Here is a 19849-nt window from a genome sequence, read left to right on the forward strand (position 1 = left end):
TACACTCATGCATACACACACATACACACACACACATACACTCATGCATACACACACATACACTCATGCATACACACACATACACACACATACACATACATGCATACATACATATGCACATAGACACACACACATACCCACATACACACACCCAAGGAAACACATACAATCACACACACACACACACACACACTCATGCATACACACACATACACACACATACACTCATGCATACACACACATACACTCATGCATACACACACATACACACACATACACTCATGCATACACACACATACACACACATACACTCATGCATACATACACATACAGTCATGCATACACACACATACACTCATGCATACACATACTGTACATACACACACATACATGCATACATACACACATACAAACACTTACACATACACACACATAGACTCATGCATACACACACATATGCACATTCATACATACACACATACAGACACTCTCACACACACACACATACATGCATACATACACACATACATGTACATATATATATATATGAATACACACATAAATACACACATACACACACATACATATAAACACATACATACACATACATACACACACATGCACTTACACATACACACATATATACACTTTCATATATACACATACATACACATACATAACCACACATACATACATGCTAACTTACACATATGCATATACATATATATGCATACACACATGTATACATACATAAATACATGCATAGTATATACACACATACATATAAACACATACATACACATACATACACACACATGCACACACACATACATGCATACATACACACATATAGACACCCACACATACACATACATATATACACATACAGACACTCACACACCCACATACATATATACACATACACACACACACATACAAACATGCACACACACAAATATTTACACACACATGTATTCATTATTTCATTAATAATAATAAACAATATAAATAATATACCAAATGATTATGAACTGAAGAGGCTATGATTGAATTATAATTGAATATTTATTTGTTATTTTATCATACACATTTTTGAAAGCTATATGTGATTATACCTGTATAACTAATATAACATTTACAAAAGTATTTATTTAAGCATTGCATGGCTTGAAGAACCTATTTATCTCTCTGGCTATACACTAAAGGATTTACAATAAGAACCACACCAATATAAAGCATGGAGACTAGTTTGTCTGTTTCCAGTAAATTGTCGTATTCAGGTTTCATGTTCAGTGCCAGACATGTCCCATAGAACCGTTTAACCACTGTGAGATGGGAGGAGCAGCTGGAGAAGATCTTCAGTTGTCCTGATGAAGATTGGATCACTTGGATGGTAGATATGATACAGATATAAGAGAATAATAATAATAATAATAATAATAATAATGATAATAATAATAAAGATAATGATAATGATAATAATGATAATAATAATGATAATAATAATGATAATAATAATAATGATAATAAAAAATGGAAACAAACTCATTAATTAACCGTCTACAAATAGTAGCATCATTACGTATGTAGCTTCACTATCAATATTATATCACAATAAAAATTGTTGAGTTAATTTTAATTAAAGTATGCTTAATGAATGAGACACAACTAAAGATAAAATGAATGAATTCAGGAAGCCACATAACCAGGGAACAGCGATCAACAGCACACACATTTTTTCTTCATGATGAGAGAATAGTTCAGGGGTTTACAAATGGCCACATATCGGTCATAAGCCATGGAGGTCATCAGGGAACATTCAGTATGAATGCAAAATGTATAAGTCTGTGTAATACAACCATAAAAAGAGATTCTGAGGTCTCCTGTGACTGTGATGGCCAACAGCTTGGGTAAAAGTGTAGAGACGTAGACAATGTCTAGAACTGATAAAATGCACAAGAAAAAATACATGGGTTTGTGCAGTTGGGATACCAGACATATAAGTGTAATGATTATCAGGTTTCCGAGGACAGTAAGCAGGTACATTAATAACGCTCCAATGAAAACTACAATTTGTCCTTTGTCAGAAATTAGAAAACCCTTTAAGTTGAATTCCCTCAGCAGTGTACTGTTCATTACAACTTCATTAAAAAAAAGCTTTTCCTAGAGAAAATACATTTAAGGAACACTAAAGTCAAAATTTATCTTTCATGATTCAGAGAGAGCACATCATTTGAAAACCATTTACAATGTACTTATATTATAAAATTGTATACCATTTCTTTCATGTAATTGGCAAGAGTCCATGAGCTAGTGACGTATGGGATATACAATCCTACCAGGAGGGGCAAAGTTTCCCAAACCTCAAAATGCCTATACATACACCCCTCACCACACCCACAATTCAGTTTTACAAACTTTGCCTCCTATGGAGGTGTTGAAGTAAGTTTATGCTAAGATTTCTACGTTGATATGCGCTTCTCAGAATTTTGAAGCCAGATTCCTCTCAGAGTACAGTGAATGTCAGAAGGATGTGAAGGGAGTATCAATGCAATGGTTTTCCTCATGGGAGATCTATTTCATAGGTTCTCTGTTATCGGTCGTAGAGATTCAGCTCCTACCTCCCTTATTCAGATTGACGATATACTCTCATATTCTATTACCTCTACTGATAACTGTTTCAGAACTGGTTTGGCTATCTGCTATATGTGGATGTTTATTTTTTTGGTAAGTATGTTTTCATTACTTAAGACACTCTCAGCTATGGTTTGGCACTTTATGTATTAATATAAAGTTCTAAATATATGTATTGTACTTATATTTGCCATGAGTCAGGTGTATGTATATTTCCTTTTGCAGACTGTCAGTTTCACATTTTGGAAAAGCATATTTAGGAAAATATGTTTTCTTACCTGGGGTATAGTCTTTTTTCAATTGATTGTTTTCTCATTAAATTTTGTTTGCAAAATTAGGCTCACAAGGTCGCAAAATGCCAAAGTTTATTGCGTCATTCTTGGGCAAAAAATTTTTGGGCTCAAAGTTACGTCCGATGACGCAAATTCGTAATTTACGGCTTCTTAGTTGACACTGAGTTTCTTGCACAAGGTTGCATCTTCAATGCCCATTTCCGGATGTTGTTAGCGCCAAAAAAAATTCAGTTTAAGTTGTGCGTCATACTTGGCAACAAAAAAATGTCTTTATTTTAAACCCCATTCCTATATGCCTCTTGCCTATTCTTCTATTTAGAGGGCTATGCTGTTTGCATTTTTTCCCATTCCTGAAACTGCCATATAAGGAAATTAATAATTTTGTTTTATATGTTGTTTTTTTCTCTTACATTTACAAGATGTCTCAATCTGATCCTGTCTCAGAAACCACTGTTGGAACCCTGCTGCCTGATAACAGTTCTACCAAAGCTAAGTGCATGTGTTGTAAATTTGTGGAAATTATATCTCCAGCTGTGGTATGTAATAGTTGTCATGATACGCTTTTACATGCAGAGAATGTGTACATCAGTAATAATACAATGCCTGTTGTTCCTTCAACATCTAATGTATAAGATATACCTGTGAATATAAAAGATTTTATTGCTGATGCGATTCAGAAGGCTTTGTCTGCCATCCCGCCTTCTAATAAACGTAAAAGGTCTTTTAAAACTTCTCAAAAAGTTGATGAAATTTCAAATGACCGACAACATACTGAATTATCCTCCTCTGATGAGGATCTATCTGATTCAGAAGATCCTTCTTCAGATACTGACACTGACAAATCTACTTATTTATTTAAAATGGAGTATATTTGTTCTTTGTTAAAAGAAGTGTTGATTACATTGGATATTGAGGAATCTAGCCCTCTTGATATTAAAACTAGTAAACGTTAAAATTCTGTTTATAAACCTCCTGTGGTTACTCCAGAGGTTTTTCCAGTTCCTGATGCTATTTCTGATAAGATTTCTAAGGAATGGAATAGGCCTGTTACTTCTTTTATTCCTTCTTCAAGGTTTAAAAAATTGTATCCTTTGCCAGCAGTTAGATTGGAGTTTTGGGAAAAGATCCACAAAGTTGATGGGGCTATTTCTACTCTTGCTAAATGTACTACTATTCCTATGGAAGGTAGTACTTCTTTTAAAGATCCTTTAGATAGGAAACTTGAATCTTATCTAAGGAAAGCTTATTTATATTCTGGTCATCTCCTCAGGCCTGCCATTTCTATTGCTGATGTTGCAGCTGCATAAACTTTTTGGTTGGAAAGTTTAGCGCAACAGGAAATGGATCCTGATTTGTCTAGCGTTGTTCGCTTGCTTCAACATGCTAATCATTTTATCTGTGATGCCATTTTTGATATTATCAAAATTGATGTTAAATAGTGATGTTGCGAATAGTTCGCCGGCAAATAGTTCCCGGCGAACATAGCATGTTCGCGTTCGCCGCGGCGGGCGAACATATGCAATGTTCGATCCGCCCCCTATTCTTCATCATTGAGTAAACTTTGACCCTTTACCTCACAGTCAGCAGACATATTACAGCCAATCAGCGGAAGACACTCCCTCCCAGACCCTCCCACCTCATGGACAGCATCCATTTTAGATTCTTTTGGAAGCTGCATTCTTAGTGAGAGGAGGGACAGTGTAGCGGCTGCTGATTTAATAGAGAAATTTATAGCTAGGCTAGTGTATTCAGTGTCCACTACAGTGCTGAAGGACTCATCTGATCTCTGCTGTAAGGACAGCACCCCAAAAAGCCCTTTTTAGGGCTAGAACATCAGTCTGCTTTTTTTTTTTTCCTGTGTAATCTAATTGCAGTTGCCTGCCTGCTAGCGTGTGTGTCAGGCTCACAGCGTATACTGTGCCCACTTGCCCAGTGCCACCACTCATATCTGGTGTAATAGTAGTGTAGATTTTTAAAAACAACACTTTTTTGACTGTGTTAAATAATAGCAGTCAGTTTCCTTCACACGTGTGCGTTTCAGTGCCTGCCTGCCAGGGCACAGTGTCACCCCAGTGCAACTCATATCTGGTGTAACAGTAGTATAGATTTTAAAAAAAAAAAAACACTTTTTTGACTGTGTTAAATAATAGCAGTCAGTTTCCTTCACATGTGTGCGTTTCAGTGCCTGCCTGCCTGCCAGGGCACAGTGTCACCCCAGTGCAACTCATATCTAGTGTAACAGTAGTGTAGATTTAAAAAAAAAACACTTTTTTGACTGTGTTAAATAATAGCAGTCAGTTTCCTTCACACGTGTGCGTTTCAGGGCCTGCCTGCCAGGGCACAGTGTCACCCCAGTGCAACTCATATCTGGTGTAACAGTAGTGTAGATTTAAAAAAAAAAAAAAACACTTTTTTGACTGTGTTAAATAATAGCAGTCAGTTTCCTTCACACGTGTGCGTTTCAGTGCCTGCCAGGGCACAGTGTCACCCCCGTGCAACTCATATCTGGTGTAACAGTAGTGTACATTTAAAAAAAAATACAATTTTGATTATAATAGATTGAATAGCAGTTAGTTATCTGCAAGCGTGTGTGTCAGGCCTACAGCGTCTACTCTGCCAACTTCTGCCAGTGCACAGTGCCACTCATATCTGTTGTCACAGTAGCTTGCATGCATAGTACCACTAATCGGAAAAATGACAGGCAGAGGCAGGCCACCCAGCAGGGGCTGTCGTGGTCGTGGTGCGTTTCAGTGACTGCCAGGGCACAGTGTCACACCAGTGCAACTCATATCTGGTGTAACAGCAGTGTACATTTAAAAAAAACAACACTTTTTTGACTGTGTTAAATAATAGCTGTCAGTTTCCTTCACACGCGTGCGTTTCAGGGCCTGCCTGCCAGGGCACAGTGTCACCCCAGTGCAACTCATATTGGATGTAACAGTAATGTAGATTTAAATAAAAAACACTTTTTTTTTTTTTAAATAATTTTTTATTGAGGTAGTATGGCAAACAAAAATACATTTTCACAAAGAAACATCACGGCAACATGCCCATTTGACATACATTAGGGTTTACATGGTGAATTAAACAGGCATGTCTTCACATCTGCAGAAACTAAGCACATCCTAACCCTAAGGTACATTTTCAAGCCATGGATATTACCTCATTTTACATAAGTGTATTTTCTAAAGGGCAAAATAGATTAACTCAGTGGCGGCTCGTGGGTTATTCATATATATATATATAGACTGCAGCACTTAGATTGAATAAGATCACCTCTTCAGTCAAGATTTTATTTAAAATTCTACACTTGTTTGAATTTTTTTTGAAGCAGTACAGATTTGTACAAAATAGGCAAATGATCATTTGCATAAATAATAAAAGAAAAAAACATTTCAAACAAATGTAGAATTTTAAGATAAAATCTTGACTAAAGAGGTATAATGGGGCAGAGATATTTCTTTGATAGTGATACTAGCTAATAAAGTAAACAGCATTAATTCTCTAACAATATAGCCAGTCTTTTTTATTTATTTTTTGCCTTTTTTTCCCCCTCTCTTCTCCAACATTTTTTTTAAATTGACACCAGGTTGAAATAGAAACAAAATAGACAGATAAAATTTATGTTAATTTCTTTTTTTAACTGTTGAGGGCAGACAGTATCACTAACCATGAAAAATTTAATTATATTTGCTGTCAGAAAAGCCATACTACAAATGACCACTAGAGGTCCTCAGAGACAAAAAATATTTTTTATGAAAAAGAAAAAAAATACAATACTTGACAATTTTATAAACATTTTAACAGTCTTATGATTAGTGCAGATAAGATGAAGAGTAAGTCGCCTGCTAGTGCTACAAGACACCTACTCACATAAAGGCTGCTGCTCTGAGTTCAAACACTCCCCTTCCTATTCCTAGTAGCAGTGCCACTGCCTGCTCTCAGCCTCTCACTGACTGCTGGAGAGACACGGGGGAGGGAAGTTTAGAATCAAAGACAGATATGGGACTGGAGTTCCTTACCAATGTAGCTACGGAAGACAGTACCTGCAGCTGTTAGTGTAGGGCTAACGTAAAAACAATCATACCTTACACATTCCTTTGTGACATACAGTTAATCAAAAAGTCCACATTTTCCTACAATACAGACACTCTAAAATGATTTATAAAATGTGCTACCAGTGCCTACATTTGGCTATACTAAAAGTGAAGGTATACATGTCTAATTGTCCATAGCAAATGTCAGTGTAAATTCCATGCCCAGCAGTAATAACACAGAGAAACAAAGTTAGACTTTATCCAAATGACTGCTGCACTGCTCATCTCACGATTATACTAAGTATGGGATTCAAGCTTTACTAATATGGAAGATAATGAAGTTATTCCAGCTTGTGGAGACAAGACAGACAGTAAGTGTTTGACAGCAGAAGGGAGGGATGTTTTTTTAGTAAATTGAGCATAACACCGTTCACGGAGAATACAGTTTGCAGCAACCCATGTGACTGACTGCCTCGCAATGTCTCTGGATTAAAACTGTACTTTGACAGTCTGTGCTCTCTTGATGCTCAAATTTGCCAATCTGCTGTTCAGATTCACATAAACATATTTAGTTATAGCCACTCTGCTTACTGTTAGTAATCCGTGAAGTAACTGACCATTGTTAAAATTCTGATTAAGATTAAGGTCAGTTACTACACGGATGACTAACAGTAAGCAGAGTGGCTATAACTAAATATGTTTATGTGAATCTGAACACCAGTTTGGCAAATTTGAGCATCAAGAGAGCACAGACTGTCAATGTACAGTTTAAATCCAGATTTCCACGCACTCACCACCAACTTGGTCCTTCTTAGCACCTCGGCAGGAGTCCCAGGACATGTGACTCGGCTCCCTCTCTTCCTGCCAGACCTAGACAATCAGGAACATGGCAAGAAGAGAAACAGTCACACTCACACAGTCACATGAATTAATGCAGAAGATGCAGAAGAATAAGAAAAAGAGATGGCACTAGGCACATTATATAAATTTATTCATCCAATATGACCAGAACAAGGGGTCACTTGTATAGATCATATCCCTCAGACAGTCATTTATATAATGTGCCTAGTGCCATCTCTTTCTCTTATTCTTCTAGTAGAAATATGATCAGTATGGGAGACGGTGACAAACATGCCACATGGAAAAAACATTACTCACTCGGCAGGCAGACAGGCACTCAGTCTTTTGCTGCAGCTCCATCCTCTTCAGTACTGTAGTTCCCGCCACCAGCCGATAAGATCATGATGCCTGATGTCAGCCCAGATGCTCCACCTCCCAGTGCTCACATACACAGCTCTTAGTGTGCGAGTGTCACGTGACAGTTGCCTCTCGCACACTAAGAGCTGTGCGGTAAGGAGAGCTATAGGCTGGCCTGTAGGTGGCACTGCAGTCAATGCAGTTTTAAAGTGGAAAGGACTTTTGCCTATACTTCTAACTATCGCATGTGCGATAGATAGAAGTATTAGGCAAAAGACCTTTCCACTTTCAGCCTAAATGTTTAAAAAATACAATTTTAAATGTTTTTAGTTAAAACTGCAGTGGAGCCTGGATGAATTTTTTTATTTAAATCAGCAAAAAAAAATATTTTTTTTTATTTATTTTGTTTTATTTCTCACTCTTTTTTTTTCTTTTTTTTTCATCAGGGGTCAGGGTGTTCATCAGGGGCATCAGGGGCCAGGGGGTTCACATGCTCAAGTGCTCCTATAGAGGAGCCTCCACTGGATTAACTAATAATTATCATACGGCCTAACTTACATGCAAAGGTTCCAAGAAAAAACAGGGGTAGGCCTTTATGTGTCACTACTATTCGCATCAGAACAAGAAACAGTTAAACAGAAGAATTAATAGTACAGCTTTTATACAATATATCATATCATAACACAAAACCCCCTCAAAATATATCAAAGTGTATGTGAAATATACCTCATGTAAAAGTTAGCAGCCACTCTCAGGCCACGGTTGTCTAAAATCACTATGAGGTAACTATAGGGGGTTATGGCAATAGGGAGTAGGGACCCTCTAGGGCCCAACATATTAACAGCATTCTATATAAACATATGTGCTGATCTTATACAGAAATGTGCTTATAATAGGGAATACACTGGGCCATAGCCCACCAAGCCCACTATTCTCAGTATAATAAACATAAGGAGACATCTTGTTGGCAGAGACTGCTATCACTGCATGTAATGGGGTATGAAATCAGTTCTGGGACAGAGTGAAGCATGGTAATGCATGCAAAATTCTAAAACATCACATTTCATGTCACCCATCAGGGCCACCCCTCCCCACTCAGCAAGCATCCGTTATGAAGCCATATATATATATATTAACACAGCGTTATAAGACACAGTGTGGGAAAATAATGTTATAGTATTAAAGTACTACCTCATATTTGTACCTTACACCATTATCCCTCTCCAAGTAGGTAGCATCAAAATTATTCAGTGTACTACACATTTCTGGACATACCAAGTGCAAGGAGAATGTAAAACAAAACAAGTATATATGTAAATGCAGTTCTTGTGTTCACACATTACTATCTATTAAATGCAAGTACTGCATGTCAACTATGTTCGTAGGAATAATCATGTGCTTGCGCTCAACAGCTAAGGGGATAGATCCTCTCCTTTAACCGATACCGGCTTTCAGTAATCTTGTGAGTCCCAGGCCGTATAGGAAGAAAAACACAGCTGGGTATAACAACCCTCTCAAGACCTTAAGCTGGATCTGCCTGTGTTGAGCCGGGCCGGACCGAAAATCACCCTCTCTGCTGAGACACTGCCTGGTAATTCCCACTTGAGCCTCCACGGTCACTCTCCACCTTAGTAAACCTGTGGGTCTTTCAATAAGTATAACCATTGTCCCGAACTCCCAAGGTGTGTCCAAGAAGCCCACGGCACCGTGCTTTGAGACAATCTGAAAGTCAGATCTCCCGCAGGTATCCATCTCCTGTGGACTATTAGGCCCCATAAACAGCCCGGAAGGACTGGCCGCTGCCTTCCGCGCCAGGGGTATAGGATTGTGGATGTATTCTTCGCGTAGCTCAACCGGTCCGCACGCCTCATTACTCCTCAGTGTCAGTGGGTACCTCGACACACAGATATCCTTATCCTGCTGCTGGGCTGTAAATCTCACTGGCTGCACTGCCTCAGGTTCAATGGAGTTCCCCTTTTCCACCACGTGGTCCATTAGGGACTGCAAGCGATCCAAACGGCCCAGCACATTTCTCTCCAATTCTTTAAAGAGGGCTTGTATGAAAATATACGAGTCTTCCATAGTTGCAAAATGTAAATAAAGCTATATTGCAGAGATGCTCAATTTACTCTGCTTACCCGGTTTCCCGGGGGGGGGGGGGGTGCTGAGATCTCTCTCCACAAGAGCCACCCAAAGACCTCAACGATCCGGTCTGAGAAGTCCTGATCTGATCAGAAATTAGAAAGTCCAGTTCGGCACAATACTCTGAATGTTATAACATATAATTAGACACTGGATGGCTATTGAGTGACCAAATTACAAGACGGATTGCAAATTGGTTCTACAGAGCTTTCAGTTTAGCGACCATCTTGGGTCTTTGCCCGGACACGCCCCCACCAAAAAAACCCAAAAAAAAACACTTTTTTGACTGTGTTAAATAATAGCTGTAAGTTTCCTTCACACGTGTGCTTTCAGGGCCTGCCTGCCAGGGCACAGTGCCACCCCAACTAAACTAAACTAAATTACAAAAAAAACAAAACACTAAATTACAAAAAATAAAAAAAGATTACAAGATTTTTAAGCTAATTACACCTATTCTAAGCCCCCTAATAAAATAATAAAGCCCCCCAAAATAAAAAAATTCCCTACCCTATTCTAAATTAAATAAAGTTCAAAGCTCTTTTACCTTACCAGCCCTTAAAAGGGCCCTTTGCGGGGCATGCCCCAAAGAAAACTGCTCTTTTGCCTGTAAAAAAAATCACAATATCACCCCCCAACATTACAACCCTACCTTGTCTTCACCCAACCGGGCCGAACTCCTCATCCGATCCGGGCGATGTCTATCCAAGCGGCAGTGAAGTCTTCTTCCATCCGGGCGATGTCTTTAAGCAAGCGGCAGAGAGTCTTCTTCCATCGGCAATGTCTTCAAGCAAATCGGCATCTTCAATCTTCTCTCTTCGCTCCTCCGCTGCGGAGCATCCATCCGGCACAACGACTTCCCGACGAATGCGGTTCCTTTAAATGACGTCATCCAAGATGGCGTCCGTCGAATTCCGATTGGCTGATAGGATTCTATCAGCCAATTGGAATTAAGGTAGAGAAATCTGATTGGCTGATTGAATCAGCCAATCAGATTCAAGTTCAATCCGATTGGCTGAACCAATCAGCCAAACAGATTGAGCTCGCATTCTATTGGCTGATCGGATGAGGAGTTCGGCCCGGTTGGGTGAAGACAAGGTAGGGAGATCTTCAGGGGGGTAGTGTTAGGTTTATTTAAGGGGGGTTTGGGTTAGATTAGGGGTATGTGGGTGGTGGGTTGTAATGTTGGGGGGTGGTATTGTGATTTTTTTTACAGGCAAAAGAGCAGTTTTCTTTGGGGCATGCCCCGCAAAGGGCCCTTTTAAGGGCTGGTAAGGTAAAAGAACTTTGAACTTTATTTTAATTTAGAATAGGGTAGGGAATTTTTTTTATTTTGGGGGGCTTTATTATTTTATTAGGGGGCTTAGAATAGGTGTAATTAGCTTAAAAATCTTGTAATCTTTTTTTTTATTTTTTGTAATTTAGTGTTTGTTTGTTTTTTGTAATTTAGTTTAGTTTATTTAATTGTATTTTTAGATAGATATTTGTAGTTTCTTTAATTTATTGATAGTGTAGGTGTATTTGTAACTTAGGTTAGGATTTATTTTACAGGTAATTGGGTAATTATTTTAACTAGGTAGCTATTAAATAGTTCATAACTATTTAATAGCTATTATACCTAGTTAAAATAATTAACAATTTACCTGTAAAATAAATATAAACCCTAACATAGCTACAATGTTATTAATTATATTGTAGCTATCTTAGGGTTTATTTTATAGGTAAGTATTTAGATTTAAATAGGAATATTTTAGTTTATAATATGTATTAGATTTATTTAATAAGAATTTAGTTAGGGGTGTTAGGGTTAGATAGAGTTAATATAGTTAATATAAATACTATAGTAACTATATTAACTATATTAACCCTAATATAATTAAGGTTAATATAGTTAATATATATAATGTAATAACTATATTAACTATAATATACTTAGGGTTAATATAGATAATATAGCTGGCGGCTGGGTAGGTAGATTAAATAAGGGATTAATAATTTTAATATAGATGGCGGCGGTGTAAGGGGCTTACATTAGGGGTTAATACTATTAATATAGCTGGCGGCGGTATAGGTGGAATAGATTAGGGGTTAATGTTTTTTATATCGGTGGCGGCGGTGTAAGGGGTCAGATTAGGGGATAGATAAGGTAGATGGCGGCGGTGTAAGGGGTTCACAGTAGGGGGTTAGTTTATGTAGATGGCGGTGGGGTCCGTGAGCGGCGGTTTAGGGGTTAAATACTTTATTAGGGATTGCGGCAGGGGATCGCGGTTGACAGGGAGATAGACATTGCGCATGCGTTAGGTGTTAGGTTTTATTTAGCAGATCGCGGTTGACAGTTAGATAGACATTGCGCATGCATTAGGTGTTAGGTTTATTTAGCAGCTAGTTTAGAGAGTTACGGGGCTCCAATTCTCAGCGTAAGGCTTCTTACGGCTGCTTATTTGTGGCGAGGTGAAAATGGAGTAAGATTTCTTCATTTTCGCCACGTAAGTCCTTACGCTGTATATTGGATACCAAACTGCGCGGGTTTGGTATACCTGCCTATGGCCCAAAAAACTAGGGCAACGGCAGAAATATACGGGCGTAACTTCTAGGTTACGCCGTATATAGGATACCAAACCCGTGCAAATATTGGCGTCGCCGGCTTTTGCTGGCGACAATTTTTATCGGATCGAGGCCCTGGTGTAACAGTAGTGTAGATTTAAAAAAAAAAAAAAAAACACTTTTTTGACTGTGTTAAATAATAGCTGTCAGTTTCCTTCACACGTGTGCGTTTCAGGGCCTGCCTGCCAGGGCACAGTGTCACCCCAGTGCAACTCATATCTGGTGTAACAGTAGTGTAGATTTAAAAAAACAACACTTTTTTGACTGTGTTAAATAATAGCAGTCAGTTTCCTTCACACGTGTGCGTTTCAGTGCCTGCCAGGGCACAGTGTCACACCAGTGCAACTCATATCTGGTGTAACAGTAGTGTAATTAAAAAAAAAAAAAAAAAAACTTTTTTGACTGTGTTAAATAATAGCAGTCAGTTTCCTTCACACGTGTGCATTTCAGGGCCTGCCTGCCAGGGCACAGTGTCACCCCAGTGCAACTTATATCTGGTGTAACAGTAGTGTAGATTTTTTTGACTGTGTTAAATAATAGCAGTCAGTTTCCTTCACACATGTGCGTTTCAGGGTCTGCCTGCCAGGGCACAGTGTCACCCCAGTGCAACTCATATCTGGTGTAACAATAGTATAGATTAAAAAAAAACAACACTTTTTTGACTGTGTTAAATAATAGCTGTCAGTTTCCTTCACACGTGTGCTTTTCAGTGCCTGCCACGGCACAGTGTCACACCAGTGCAACTCATATCTGGTGTAACAGTAGTGTAGATTTAAAAAAAAAAAAAAAAAAAAAAAAAACTTTTTTTACTGTGTTAAATAATAGCAGTCAGTTTCCTTCACACGTGTGCGTTTCAGTGCCTGCCAGGGCACAGTGTCACCCCAGTGCAACTCATATCTGGTAGAACAGTAGTGTACATTTAAAAAAAAAATACAATTTTGATTATAATAGATTGAATAGCAGTTAGTTATCTGCAAGCGTGTGTGTCAGGCCTACAGCGTCTACTCTGCCAACTTCTTCCAGTGCACAGTGCCACTCATATCTGTTGTCACAGTAGCTTGCATGCATAGTACCACTAATCGGAAAAAAATGACAGGCAGAGGCAGGCCACCCAAAAGGGGCTGTTGTGGTCGTGGTGCGTTTCAGTGACTGCCAGGGCACAGTGTCACACCAGTGCAACTCATATCTGGTGTAACAGTAGTGTACATTTAAAAAAAACAACAACACTTTTTTGACTGTGTTAAATAATAGCAGTCAGTTTCCTTCACACGTGTGTGTTTCAGGGCCTGCCTGCTAGTGCACAGTGTCACCCTAGTGCAACTCATATCTGGTGTAACAGTAGTGTAGATTTTAAAAAAAACAACACTTTTTTGACTGTGTTAAATAATAGCAGTCAGTTTCCTTCACACGTGTGCATTTCAGTGCCTGCCAGGGCACAGTGTCACACCAGTGCAACTCATATCTGGTGTAATAGTACTGTACATTTAAAAAAAAAAATACAATTTTGATTATAATAGATTAAATAGCAGTTAGTTGTCAGCAAGCGTGTGTGTCAGGCCTACAGCGTCTACTCTGCCAACTTCTGCCAGTGCACAGTGCCACTCATATCTGTTGTCACAGTAGCTTGCACGCATAGTACCACTAATCGAAAAAAAATGACAGGCAGAGGCAGGCCACCCCGCAGGGGCTGTCGTGGTTGTGGTGCGTTTCAGTGCCTGCCAGGGCACAGTGTCACACCAGTGCAACTCATATCTGGTGTAACAGTAGTGTACATTTAAAAAAAAAAAAAAACTTTTTTGACTGTGTTAAATAATAGCAGTCAGTTTCCTTCAAACGTGTGCGTTTCAGGGCCTGCCTGCCAGGGCACAGTGTCACCCCAGTGCAACTCATATCTGGTGTAACAGTAGTGTAGATTTAAAAAAAAAACAACACTTTTTTGACTGTGTTAAATAATAGCAGTCAGTTTCCTTCACACGTGTGCGTTTCAGTGCCTGAATGCCAGGGCACAGTGTCACCCCAGTGCAACTCATATCTGGTGTAACAGTAGTGTAGATTTAAAAAAAAAAAAGCCAAGCTCCCCGGCCCTCCTGGTCCGTTTTGGACCTGGGAATGAACAATAACATGGAGTCCTCCACCAGCCTAACATGGCTGTGCATGACCCCCCCGTGGCCGCCTTTCTGGTTCGCATTACCAACTCACCCACCCTTAATGCGCCATGAAACGCCAAGCCAAAGGCCTCCCCAAAGAGGCGAGCCTCAAAAGGCGAGGAACATACCTCTGGCAGTACGTCCAGTAATTTTACCAGCCGTTCTGCCGTAATGGGCTCCCTTGTGTCCCGTCGTGGCACTTCCAGACGGCCCCACCCCCTCAACAGCTGTCTAACCAGAAAGGAGCGCGACTCGTCTTTAAAGGCATATAGCCTGCAGAAAAACGCCACAGCCGATAGCCTCGCGACCACCACCCCCTTTGTTGCTCGCTTACCTCTCAGCTCCGCCAGCCAGCGCAACAGAAACCCCTGTTCACCCTCACAGGAAGGGAACTCACGAAGGTCACAAAAACCTACCCATTCACTCCAGTACCTTACATATGCCGACCATGTGCTGGGTGCCAACGAAGCCCGCAACAACGGGATCAGTTGCTGTAGTCCCTCGCCATCTGCCACAAAAAGAGAGGGCAAGAAAGACCGTTAGGAGCCGCGGCAGGTGCCGCAACCCTAAATGCCCCCCACTGGAAGCGAGACAGTGCATCTGCAACTATATTCTGCACCCCTGGCACATGCCGTGCCCTAAAATCAATGTTCAGTTGCAAACATCTCAACACCAGGTGTCGCAAATAATGCACAACCACAGGCGATGAAGCAGAAAGCCTGTTAACCGCAAACACCACGCTGAGATTATACGTCCAGAAAATCACAGCCCTGTTACTAAACAGGTGACCCCACAATTCCACCGCAACCAGTATAGGAAACAATTCAAGAAAGCAAAGATTGCGTGTAAGCCCTCTGGTCGCCCACTCGGTCGGCCGCTCTGCACTCCAAGCCCCTTCAAAGTAAGCCCCATACCCAGATGCTCCTGCCGCGTCCGTGAACAGATGTAGCGCTTGGTTAAGTATCGGATCCCCTCGCCACATGCAGATGATGTTAAAGTCCTGGAGAAACCTCTCCCAGACCTGCAAATCAGCCACGAGGTCCCTCGTGATGCGAATGCGCGATGCCGGAGCCCTACCTCCGCCCAAACACTGCTCTAGCCGCTTGCTAAACACCCTACCACACGGGATAACTCTCCCCGCAAAGTTAAGGAGGCCAAGGAGCGATTGCAGCTCCCGCAGCGAACATTTCTGCGTTGCAACCATGGCCCGTACAGCCGCCAACATCTTGGCGACCTTCTTTTTAGGCAACCTACATTCACCTGCCACCGAATCAATCTCGATGCCTAGGAACGTCAAGCACGTGCACGGCCCCTCCGTCTTATCCTACGCCAAAGGAACCCCAAACCTGGCCATCATGAACCTCATGACTTTCATTAAAGAGGCACATTCTTGCGAGTTGGCCGCCCCTACCAGGAGAAAGTCATCCAAGTAGTGCGCAACTCTATCACTCCCAGCCACTGAGACCACCGCCCAGTGCAGGAAAGTACTGAATGCTTCGAAGTACGCGCAGGATATCAAACAGCCCATGGGCAGATAGCGGTCGACATAATAACCCCCTTCAAACCAACACCCCATCAGCCCGAAGGATGATGGGTGAATCGGGAGAAGCCTAAACACGGATTCTATGTCTAACTTCGCCATCAATGCTCCCGGGCCCCGTTCTCTAACCAGAGCCAGCGCATCGTCAAACGACTGGTAACGGACCGAGCTCAATTCCTCCGGAATAGCGTCGTTCACCGACCGCCCTTTCGGATAAGAGAGGTGTTGTATGAGCCTGAACTTACCCGTCTCCTTCTTGGGGACCACCCCTAGCGGGGAGACAACTAAATCCGGTAGGGGCAATTCCCTGAAAGGGCCTGCAACCCTACCCAAAGCCACTTCTTTGCCCAGCTTCTCCCTGACTGCCTCAGGGTATTGGGAAGCCGATTTCAGGTTTTTCCTGTCTCGGGCTACCAACACCCGGCCAACTACCGGGATCACAAAGCCCTCACGCAATCCGCTATCCAAAAGCTGAGCAGCCGCCCTATCCGGGTACCTACACAGCCACTTACCAATAACCTGGACCCTAAGTGGTGAATCCGCCCTTAGTCCCAGCGCCTCCTTTGCCCCCATCAGTTTGGGTATCTCGCTTTTTGGAGCAATCAGCTCCGGGGTGTTGACCGCTGCAGAACTTGCAGATGTGCTTGAACGTGCACGCTGTGCCCCGCTCGCACGCTTTGTCCTGATACCACCAGCATACACCCCCTTGTCGCCATTGAAAGCACAAAGTTTGCCTACCCCCTGGCGATGCTACTATGGCGCCCCCTTGCACCCTCCTTCCCGCATCAAGATGCGCCCAGAGGTGCAAATCCATTGTACCAAAATCAAGCAGTGGGTTGCCCACTTTCTTTTTCCAATAACACATATCATACTCTCTCCACGCACCATCAGCAAACTTTCTGTGTATTGCATCGATGGTGTCAACGTAGTTAAAGAGGGCAGTCCCCTGATCGGGAAGCCTCTCCAAGTAGCAAGTGGCGTAGACCCGGAAACACCGATGCCACTCCTCAGGGGTATCAGGCCGCCTAAATTTCTTAGGGCCCGTACCATCCTCCGCCATTTCCTTAAGCTTAAAAGCCTCTGCAGACAGCTCAAACATATTTACATACTTACCGTCCTGGATACGTTTCACAGTCTTAGATTTAAGGTGTGCATGCAAACTGTGTACCTGGCACGAATAAGTATCCCCGTGTACTGCTGCCCTTCTGTTCACCGCCTGTGGTGACCCCCCGGCAACCCCTAAGAGTTGAGATGACTGCGCCCCACTACTGGCATTGCCATCCCCGGGATTGCCCCTACTCATCTTTCTCAACATTCCATACATCCTCCTATGCCCTTTCGTGTGCAAACCCAGGGACCCATCTATCTCAGATCCCGAACCTGACCCACTAGAGCTGGAAGAATTACACCGCCCCCTAGGTAAACCAAGTTGCATCTCACCAGAGGAAGCGCCCGATGTGGCTTGGCCTTGTCCAGAAGCACTGCTGACTCCTCTAGGCACGAGAGCTCCTGAACTCTGAGTCGCCATGTCCCTGCTGGATGAGGATGTCCTGGGTACCTGCAAAATAGAAGCCAAGAGGGGAGTACCTCGGGAAGGGCCAGCCATCTCTTCCCTATCCCCCCTTTCCTCAAAGTCTAGATAACCTTCCCGGTCACTATCACTCACACCGCATGCCGCACTCACATCGTCATCCGTACTGATGGCCAACCCGCTAGTCGAATCCTCTTGAAATCTCACGGTCCTACTCCGACCCTGAGACTTTGACCCCCTAGCCTGTCTCGCCTGCCCCCTCCCAGGGCTCTCTAAACCTTCCCCAGGGCCAACGCTAATACTAGCATGCCCCCTTTTTACAGCCCCCCTTGTGGCTATTTGCTCTGATCATGCTGGTGAGGTCCTGCTGGGCGTCATTATACCCTGCAGGCCTTGAGCCTGGGGCTCCGCTACTGCGTTATCGCCCCTTGAGCTGTGTGCCAGGATGGCCCCCTTATTTGCGGTCTTGGCCGCTGGGGCCTTTCCTTTACTTTGGGCCGCGGCGCGTGCGGGGGCCGCCTTAGCTTTGCCCCCTCCTAACGTAGGCCGCGAGCGCGAGGAGGGTGCCCTTTCGGCATCCCCTCCCTTATTACTGGGTCCAGCTGCAGCTCTCGTGCGCACACCCTGCTGCGACACCCCCGGAGTGCCCTCCGAGGGGCCCTGCTGCCCCGCTGCCACATTCACTGTTGCCCCATGACTCCTCACTTCTGCCCCTCGCTCCGGCCCGCCATGCGCTCCCCCAGCCTCCTGGGCCCCACCAGGCTTGCCCCCAAGAGTGGGTGTCCCCCCCGAGGTGCTCCCTTCTTACCTTCGGAGCCCGGGGGGAACGATCCGCTCTGCTCGCTGTCCGAATTGCGATTGCCGCGAGTGGAAATGACGTCACCGGAAGTGACGTAGCACGATGCCGCCGGAAGTCGACACGGCGGCCATTTTAGATGCCACGAGGGACGACGAACCGGAGGCCTGCACAGCACCGTAGGCCAAAGCCTGGGCCTGAAGTACCGCCGGACCCGACGACGCACCCGCGAGTACCGACGCCAAGGACTGCAGGAGAGCCACCGCCGCCGCCACCGATTCCCCGGAGAGGACCACTGCCGCAGGTAAGGCCGCACTGCTCCCACTACCCGCGCCAACGACACTCTCCCCAGAGGTGCACGCACCCCCTAAAGCCTCGCTGGGCCCTGCTACTACAGGCCCCTGCCTAAGGCCGACACTGGAACCCCTGGGTGTATTACCGGGACCCCCAGAGCCGAAACCGGAGCTCCCCTGGGACCCTCTATGCTCTAAAACTGAACCACCTAGCGCTCCTACTCGCCCCTCAGGGCCTACCTCTCCTGGGGGCCTACACTCCGACCCGACCGGCTGATAAGCCGGACCGGGGCCACCATCCCCCTCTAAATTCTCCCGTGCAGGAGAAGAGAACAACACTGGGCTACCCCCCCCTAAGGGAGAAACAGGCAGACACAGCCCAGACCCATGGCCCAGACCCGCCGTGACAGTTCCAGATGGGGATGGTGCGACCCAATCCACGTCCTCTAACTCCATTTCTTCCCATTCTCCAGATTCGCCTTCCATTGGAAAATGCTGCAAACTGCTAAGCTGAAAGATCTTCTGGGAGTCCACAGGAACAAAGAGGAAATAGAATCCCTGTACATCCTTCTTATAAGGTTAGTAAACCCCTCCCAACACAATGCAACATTCTAACTAATACACACACACACAGCAGC

The 19849-nt window shown here is 43.2% G+C and overlaps 1 protein-coding gene across 1 annotated transcript in view; it reads right to left on the bottom strand.

Annotated features, from left to right (window-relative positions):
* The window catches only part of LOC128636686 (olfactory receptor 1496-like), a 57767-nt gene extending 47524 nt beyond the window's left edge, over positions 1-10243 (bottom strand). The window contains exon 1 of the mRNA XM_053689673.1: positions 9607-10243. Within this exon, the coding sequence (XP_053545648.1) occupies positions 9607-10243 (637 nt within the window). The remainder of the gene's footprint in view (positions 1-9606) is intronic.
* Positions 10244-19849: the final 9606 nt, after the last annotated feature.

The sequence above is a fragment of the Bombina bombina genome, chromosome 7, assembly GCF_027579735.1.
Source record: "Bombina bombina isolate aBomBom1 chromosome 7, aBomBom1.pri, whole genome shotgun sequence".
In the NCBI taxonomy this organism is placed as follows: domain Eukaryota; kingdom Metazoa; phylum Chordata; class Amphibia; order Anura; family Bombinatoridae; genus Bombina; species Bombina bombina.